This window comes from Magallana gigas, chromosome 6 (assembly GCF_963853765.1).
Source record: "Magallana gigas chromosome 6, xbMagGiga1.1, whole genome shotgun sequence".
NCBI classification, from domain to species: Eukaryota; Metazoa; Mollusca; class Bivalvia; order Ostreida; family Ostreidae; genus Magallana; species Magallana gigas.
This window is the reverse complement of record NC_088858.1, coordinates 13,973,786-13,982,926: the sequence shown is the minus strand read 5'-3', so window position 1 is coordinate 13,982,926 and position 9,141 is coordinate 13,973,786. Positions and strand designations below refer to the sequence as shown.

Below are 9,141 nucleotides of genomic sequence, written 5' to 3'. Positions count from 1 at the left end.
AGTTTGCATAAGCACATTTTTAACTATATTTAGTTTTAAATATTTTAACAGAGGATGAGAAAAAATGGCTTTAAATTTTGGTTGTTTCAAACTTACGACCTAAAAAGCCTGATCATACAAGGTTTGCGATTGAATGGTGCGCTAACCAGTCACAATTAAATTTGTTGTTTAAATGTTACTTTGACATGAATTTATGGACGTTTTATTTTTCTCAACGTTCAAATGCTGGGATAAAAAAAAATTAGATATCTAATTTATATTGGATCATCTTTTTAAGTGTTTGTTAATTAATCGGGTTGTTCACAATTAGGCCTTATTTAGACAAAACAAAAATATTGAGCACAAACCCATATGCATTCTATAAAGAATGGGTATTTAAGTCCAAAACATTACATTATTTTGAGGTTTTGATCCGCATATTCCAAGTATTGAACGTATTTCATAGTTGCAAATCGAGTGTATGTTCAATAATATACATTGTTTTGAATGATTTTTTAAAAACATATTTCACATTTGTTGACATTTAGTTTTCAATATCTTATATGTTCTTTTATAGGCATTTTACAAACCTTTTTACCCATTGTCTTCCCCGTCTTTTCTAGATGTTTTAGATAATGAATAGAGAACTTGTTAATACATCAAGTATTGCATTTCTTTAAAGCATTCTTAAAACAGAACCCATAACATGCAGTGCTGTGCGTTTGTGGTAGTCGCATTCATCAAGTTGGCTCCTGCGGTCGTATAGGCCTGAAGAGTTTCTAGGTCTCCATACGCTGCAGCACTGAAAGAAAAAACCTACAAATCAACCGAAATTGCCTAAGTTAAAATAATCCTACATATTATCGTCTCTTCTTCCTGTTAAATATAACGCTCAAATTTAACATAATATATGTTTAGATAATGTGTAAACTAATTTTGTATGAGAAATGCTAAAGTATCCAAAAAAAACATTCAGGCGTTTAAAAAAAAATGTTATTTTACAAAAACTAATTTACAATATGGAAAAGATTTTCCGCAATATTAGAAGCAGAGCTCTATGCATGGTATATCTATAACTTTAATTTCACTATTCATTTATTTTCATTCCAATTTTTTACATAATCCCAAGAAAGTGGGGTGGGGGCAACTCAATGATAATTCAATTTTTAATATGTAAATTTTAAATAATTAGTTGCTGCCAGAAAAAGTGGGGCGGGGGGAAGGGGGCAGCCCCCCAGCCCCCCCCCCCCCCCCCGATGCTACTTGCCTGAGGTTTTATAATTAGGTTTGACTCTGTCTTCATCAACAATTTTATGATATCTTGGTGTCTACCTGTAACTGCATCCTGTAGAGCTGTGATGCCATTATACTCCCTCAGATGTACTAAGGCTCCCTGGTGGAGGAAGTACTGTACTGCAGTCACATGACCCTCTCTACATGCCACGTGTAATGCCGTACGCCCATTATGACTGTATGAGGACAGGTTACCTCCCTCAAAAACATTGAGGATCGCCTGAGCTCAACTATGAAAAAGCCTAATTGCAACAATAAACAACTAAACAAAATTGAATAAATCAACCATAGGCGTTCAAGCATATAACTGGTGGTTGCAACTAGTCGTTTAATCAAGAAAAGCTAGATCTCTGACACATTTTATTATGTTAGTTTATTTGAAAACTTTTAAGAAAAAATGTATTTAAAGAAGAAGATCGGTGTTAATTAAAGAGGTATAGGTCATTGCAACATTCAGTAAAGGATCCTCGACACCCCGTGACTTCTACTTTCTACGAGAGTACGTCACAATATGACAATTTAAACCCAATATGAAGCAGTTTATATCGCCAACATTTGGTGTATACATCTCTGTAAGGCAGTGGGTGAAGCTTCGATCTGCGGACCCTTAGGTAATTTTGAATACTATGTAATTTAAAACATTTTTTACTTTATATTACAATTTTGCACTATTTTGTAAACTCATTTTATAAAATAAATTTAACTTTAACTATAAGTTCAATGTGTTGGCAAATGCAAGAACTACTTTAGAAAATTTGTGAAGAGTTTAAACCTTTTTTAAAGTAAAAGGCGGATAAAAATAGATTGATCAACAATATTTTACGATCTCTACGGGCTACATACGAAGTTTGTTTTCTTAATACGAAAAGGGTTCGATGGTCGTGGCCCTTTTAGACTGTTTTGATCCCCTTTAGAAGAAGAGATCTATTTAAGAATATACGAAAATACCTTAATTTAAAAGGCAAAATGTAAGGATTATTCTACTAAATAATTTGATAGTTATTTTAAAGAATGGCAAGACTCATCTTTTCACAAAAAATAGCTGTATGTATTAAATTCGCATATTTCCCACTCAGTAAGCTTTTAAGTGTCTCCAAGGTTTGATTATCACCAGTCTTGGCTGGGGAGCACATCACACTAGGGCGCACATTACTCTAGGAAATAGAGCATCTCTTTATTTTTTTATCTCCTACAACATACACAGAACCATTCAGAGACCTTTACCTCCATCTTTGTTGGAAATCAGAGTAATTGGTCATCCTAACGTTATCTATAACTGATACTGTTATCATTTACGTTATCCAGTTGTTTTCAAATTATTGCTGGTCGTCAGGGAGGAGGTGGTAATAGTCTGTTTATAGTTCACATAGTTTCGTATGTACCCCAGTACTGCTAACACTAAGTGCTTGAGCCAAAGTCTAGATTAGTAATGTCCTCTTCTGCTACCACGGTCATTTCTCCGCGCAAGTTTCTTTTCAGAATCTGAAATAAAAAAAAACAATAACTGCAGATTAAAAAAGAAAATTATAAGATTTTCCCTTTAGCAACTTTTTGTATCAAACACGACACGCATCGGACACATTACATTTTTGCTCTCTGATACTTTGGCACACACTCTGCAAAAGTAAGCATGTAAAACAAAACCTAAGCTTAGTTATCTCATGTAGTTTACAACTTTACACATAAAATATCCAACAGAAATTGGTTAGTTTTCTTTTTTCAGATACACAAATATAGAAAGAGATAAAATCAAAGACACTGCAACATCCTTGTTTCCTTAAACTTGGTTCACTGGATATAAAATGACAATGTTCAAATATATGCTAAATATTTTCACAGTATTTAATGTTTACCATGCGTTTTTTGTCCAGTGCCCATGTCTCCTTGCTAAGGACATAACTCAGTTTGGTGAGGGCAGCCTCTGTGGTCATATCTCCTCCACAGATGACCCCAGCATCCTCCAAAGCCTTTAAAATCCAAAAGGGCAAGTTTTTAATCAAGAAAATATTATTTGACATAATAAAATACAGTTATATCTGATGCTTAATATTAGAAAGGACAGTAATTAAAATCTAAAAATGTAAAGAGAATTAATGCATGGAGCAGAGAAATTATGACAAATCTCTATATCTTAGGGTGATTTTTGTTAGCAGCTTGCTGAATTTATATATTAAAGGCTAATATTAAATATTAAAGGCTGCCAAAAACACTAAATTAGTGAGCGCCTGAGATTGTATGGTACGGAAATTTTAATAAAGACAAATAGCGACCCAGATACCTTTCCTGTCGCATTTGATGCCACGACACAGCCTTTTGCGCACTGTGTAATGTTAATTATAACCACTCCAAGTTCAAAAGCCTCCTTCAGGACACTAAATAGGTCAGGTCGATTTTCTGGGGCATTTCCTTGTCCAAAGATCTCTAAGACAACTCCCTGCATTGGGGGTTGAAGGAATGTTTTGACCTGGATATGAAATATGTGTGTAAATGATTATGCATAATCACTTTACCATCTATTTCGTCAATGTTTGACCTGACATAGGAGTTATAGACATAAGCTACATACAGTCTGAGTTGTAATGCCGGGGAACATCCGCAGCAGTCCCACGTTCTGACACATGTTGGTGTGGACCCGGAACTTCTCCGTACCTGTCGCCCTGAACACGGCAGACCAGTCCACTGGAAGATTAATGGTTTGTTATTTACTGACCAAGTCGGACTGCTATACCGATATACAGATACATACAATATATAAGTAAATACGACATTCAAATTAATTTTAACAATACAAAAAGATACATGGAAGGCAAGATTAGCATCTTCCTTTTGACTCACACATGTATTGTCAGTATTTCAGTACATTTTCCTTTTTTAAAAATTAAACATCACCTTGTTTGAATTGTGCAGTTTAAATAAATCAATCAGCTTAGATTCAACGCACGCATACACAACTGCATTCATACAGAACAGAAAGGAAATCATTTAGGGATCGAATTAGGAAATCATTATAAGTTCCTGAACGGAAAATTACCACCAATACGTGATTCTAACAAGGCAATAGGTGGTATATTTGGAGATATTAAAGCAGAAAAGCTTATAGCATCATTCTTTATTGTTCTGTTTCCTCGTAGAATCTTGTTGTTAAAACACACCAACACCTACAATAAATCATTGCTAAAACTAAAAAACTAAAAGAGAGAGGTATGTTTGTGTTCTTTTGCTATTCATTTTGTTTAATTTTTTTTCGCTTTATTCAAAGTTATTTGACTATCAAATTTTCGTTTTTATAGATATAGCAACCCTCCATGACATAACCAATTTGCTAATCTATTTATTCTTCAGACTCAAACGGAAGTTTTAGCAAGAGGGCAGATAACCATGTCTCATGTTAACCCACTTTTTAATCTTATTGAAACGGGGTTTTTTTTCTGTATAATGGGAACCGATCTCAAATTGTTAAACTTAGATTTGTTGGGTACAGTGATTCAAAAAGAAATATTGCAATCATGTCTTAGCTCAACAGTGAATATTAAAATCAAATAACTTTAAAATCATGTTCAATCGAAGATATAACTCTTACTTTGATGCATTTTAAATTCTTTTTTATACACTGTGTTTATCTATTTTCTCTGCATCGTGCTTAAAATTACAATGTTATCAATAATATTAATATATTAAAAGAAATTATTGCTTTAAATCGGCAGTATATTGCACATAATGCTTATACATTTACCTCTGGTATGGTGTACAATCCTGCAATGATAAGAGAGGATAAAAAGTTGTTTATCCCATCACTTCTGACTTCAAAGAATGGAATCTATAGATATCAAATGAAACGTACATGTTTATTAATACGTTATGCTGAATTTCATGGATGTCATAGTAAAAAAAAAAAAGCCGAAGGTTAGAATAATCCAAATCGTCTAGAAAACCAAATGTTCAATTAAGACAATGCAGATCGTCAAAACCGAGCACTAGATAGAAGATAGCTTATTTATTCTTTAAAAATGATATAAACCAGGTGAGCTTAACTATTTAGTTGCTCTTTCTGTGATAATGGAACTATATAAGCTTATAAGAATTCTAAGCATTTTCAGTTACCAATAAATTACATGCATAGTAAAATAATTTCTACAAAGCTTCTGCATGATTGTGTTTTTTACTCAGTTTCTTTGTATCAATATAACAAAAAAAGAAACAAAATACCAAAATCAAAATTATTTTGTTACTACATAAATTTACTTGCGATCCTGTCAGTATGATTGTCTTTCCAAGATTCTCGCACATGAAGGACAAAGCGGAAGCTGTGTAGGCCATGGTGTCTGTCCCATGGAGTACCACAAACCCATCATAGTGGTCGTAATGCTCCTGAAATTAAGTCTCAAAAATCATAATAATCTCTTTTCAGGGTATTTAACAGTCGGAACATTACTCAACTTTCCATGCAAACTCAGTCTTGAGACAATGACTATATCAGTGTAATGTTTTCGTAACACTTAAAAGAATTTAAGAAAAAAATATTTTAAAGTACGGAACGTTGACCCCATCTTTGATTTGGAAAAAAAACTGAAATGATTTTGTTCAGTTTGGATGTTGAATAATCATTTTTTTTAAACTTACAAAAAGTTCGGAGGCAATTTTTCCCCAGTCTGTCATCATTATATCACTCGAGTTAAGAAGAGGTTTGTATTCCAGAATTCTGTACATCACCCTTCTACCTTTTTGGTGACTGCAATGAGATACAATCTCAACGTTACAATACCTCTCTAGTATTTAATGTTTTGTGTTTTCTTTAGCAAAATTAAAGCAGGTTTTGTTATATATGAGAAAAATAGATAATATTGACAGAGTTGTACACAACAATGCAAAATCTTTGCGAGCTTAGTTAAGCTCTAACTCTTTATTTGTTTGAAGATTATTGTTTCAATTTGTTTAAATAAACCATATGTTTAAATTAGGCACGAAAAACCATATACATGCATGAAAAAATTACAATAACAAACTGTCAACCATCTTATAAATTCATAAAACGAAATAAAAATTCAAAACAGAGCAACATGGACCACTAAAAAGATAGAGGTAGGATCAGGTACCTAGGAGGAGTTTATCAAATCATAGTAAGCATAATGAAACAAAATCTGAGGTAAATATTTTTTAAGAAGACAGTTACAGCTTAAGTATTTAAAAAAACAAACTCAAACATGAACTTTCAGAAAAAAGTACGTATATTAATCATTTTATTTCTCTTGATAATGTAAGCAAAAATTAAATTGGTGTATTTAATTAAATCTGTATTTTTTAAGGTATAAAGACCGATTATAACCAAACCAAAATTTTATATGAAGATAGGTCTCTTTAATCTTAAATGTAAGTTACTAATTCCCTATTTCAGTATTTATTATTTACTATTTAACTTATTCTAAACGGAAAACAAAATTATGTTGTTTAAAAAAATATAATTAGATGAAGTAAAGTAAAGCATATATCTATATTCGTCGTACACTATTTCGATTCTTCTTGAATTGTTTAGTTTGCATATATATTTGTACAATATTAGTAAATCAAATAATTTTAAAAAAGTGTTTAGCTATATTTTTTTTTAGTTAAAAAGTTACATACGGCATTACAAGGAAATCGTCCTCATCCCCTGCAAAATGGGTTTCGGCATATTCTTTGTCGTGAAACATTGGAAGCGTCCTCAGCTTGTTCACCAAGACACCCTCCTTGTGCTCATATACTATTGAGTTAAAAGAGAGCTATTGTATAACTTTTTTTTAATATGCCCCGTGACTTAATTTAGAGAAATCGCAATTTATAGAAATCGGAATAGGAATATCAAAGAAGTCATTTTGTGGGTGTATTCTTTTTGGACAATGTTGTTTTCTATCTTTGTTAATCAGAATTACTCAATAATTTTGAAAAATTCCAGATCTCTGACAATTATGATATTTTTTCAGTTATAAACACGTGTGATGCAGTTGATAAAATTTTGCATAGTCGGGGGTATCGGAGGGGCCTGTGTCTTTGCCTATGATAACACAACGTATCGATTTTGTACTATAAACCCATAACTTCAAATGACGCCAAATTAAGGCGCCAGCGGGGTTTCCTTATTTATATTTAGATATTTAATCGTACTATGGTTTAAAATTATATAAATATCAGTCATAAGGAATCCTTCTTTGATTATTATGAGGTGATAATTTCGGTCGGGGCGTGATCAAATCAATCATAAAGCTTTTCGGGCTTTATTGGATTTGATCACGCCCCGACCGAAATTATCGCCTAATAATAGTCAAAGTTTGATTTCTTTTTCCTTAAATATTACTAGCCACGTTTTCCTAAAAAAAAAACCTCATTTACTACTTTTAAAACAAATTGCATTTACAAGTAAAGCATAAAGCACGATGTACCGAATAAAATATTGTTCACCCACCCAAAATGGCAGTATTTTTTAAGAGATAAGTTTGATACTGAAGTTTAATAAAGTGTATGATAGACGGACTGGCGAGAACGGATCACGACAAAATACGTGAAATTTATTCAATCATACTTAAGTCTCTCAATATGTATTAAATTACGCCAAAAATATGAAAAATTTACATATGCATTTATAGATTGATGCAGTTTATCAATGAAAAAAAAATCATGACTCATCCTGTGATACCAAATCAACCTTCCATTCAATATTATTTAAATAAAACAGGCAGATTTATTTTTAGACTTTGTAATTTCTAATTTTAGCCTACACCTTGTTACTGGTTACATAAGGTGTATAAAACCACCGAAACAAAAGTATAAAACTAAGCAATCGACATTATCCATATGACCATAACTTCTTTTATAATACGATAGAAACAGAGGACAATTTATTTTTGCAAACCTCCGCTGTCATTCATTTGCATTCCAATCGTTCCGCCCGTATTAATAACCAAGACCCTTGATCTGGGTTTTGGATTAGATGTATTCAGCAATGATGTTGGCAATGTCGGATACTTTTGCGAACCATGGTCCTGAGATGCCTTAGCTTCTTTCGTGTGTGCCATCCCTTAGATTTATTTGGTGAACTGGATAAACGAAAAAACTGACCACCTAGAGTTAAACAAACTTCTATTATCAATAGTCAGTAGACATTCTTATCTCTAGAGCTAGGTCTAGGACAAATGTTATTGGGGATACGTAATGATATTTATGATAAATATGTTTTACCTGCCCTTTTCATCTCCAAGTTCACATTGTTTTAAATAAAGTAACGAGCAGAAATATTGAATTTATATATTGTATCAAAGTAATCAATAAAAGAAATTGTGCTGTACTCTTTATTTGAATATCAAGCGTCCTAAATCAATAAATCATATACGTGTTTCAACTTTACAAAATAAACGCAATAAAAATTACAGCAATTTATACAACTTAAATTAACCATTTAAACATCAGATACACCCCTTATCTCAAAATTGTCCCAGTTTTCTAAATATACAGGGATAAATATTAAAATATTATTATTTCATATTATTTAATATTATTACAGATAAATGTAACCGTATGCTTATGAATTTTGAATGTTAAAAATAAATCATCCATTTTTTTTTTAATTATACAAAGATGTAAAAAATAAAAACTTTACTGAAAAAGGAAAAGGCGATAGTATAAACAGAGAAAACAGATAGATTAAACCAAAAAAAATCGTAAGATTCACAAACGATTAGGAAAAGTAACGCACAACAGAGTTATATACACGCACAAAACGAAATCAAAAATCAAAAACATGTAATTATTATCGTTTTAATAGATTCAAATTTATCCTAAACCATCGTTTATTCTTTCCTATTGATAATCAGTCATTATGCGTGCATCCAGTAATTCCGT

General features: G+C 32.0%; 1 protein-coding gene across 1 annotated transcript; it reads right to left on the bottom strand.

Moving 5' to 3' along the window:
• Positions 1–1,331: 1,331 nt before the first annotated feature.
• LOC105318160 (L-asparaginase) lies at positions 1,332–9,019 on the bottom strand. The gene is made up of 10 exons (XM_034469337.2): positions 8,156–9,019; positions 6,892–7,009; positions 5,893–6,001; positions 5,515–5,640; positions 5,006–5,089; positions 4,304–4,430; positions 3,839–3,951; positions 3,551–3,736; positions 3,126–3,239; positions 1,332–2,754 (listed from the first exon to the last, which is right to left on the bottom strand). Exons 1-10 carry the CDS (start codon positions 8,316–8,318, stop codon positions 2,671–2,673), a joined length of 1,224 nt encoding a protein of 407 aa, XP_034325228.2. The 5' UTR covers positions 8,319–9,019; the 3' UTR covers positions 1,332–2,670.
• Positions 9,020–9,141: the final 122 nt, after the last annotated feature.

Excerpts from the sequence above, each read along its gene's own strand:
- LOC105318160 (XM_034469337.2), bottom strand. The coding sequence starts at position 8,318 with ATGGCACACACGAAAGAAGCTAAGGCATCTCAGGACCATGGTTCGCAA. Across the intron at positions 3,737-3,838 it reads CCGGCATTACAACTCAGACT|GTCAAAACATTCCTTCAACC; the intron begins GTATGTAGCTTA and ends TTTCATATCCAG. Across the intron at positions 2,755-3,125 it reads CACTGGACAAAAAACGCATG|ATTCTGAAAAGAAACTTGCG; the intron begins GTAAACATTAAA and ends TTTTTATTTCAG.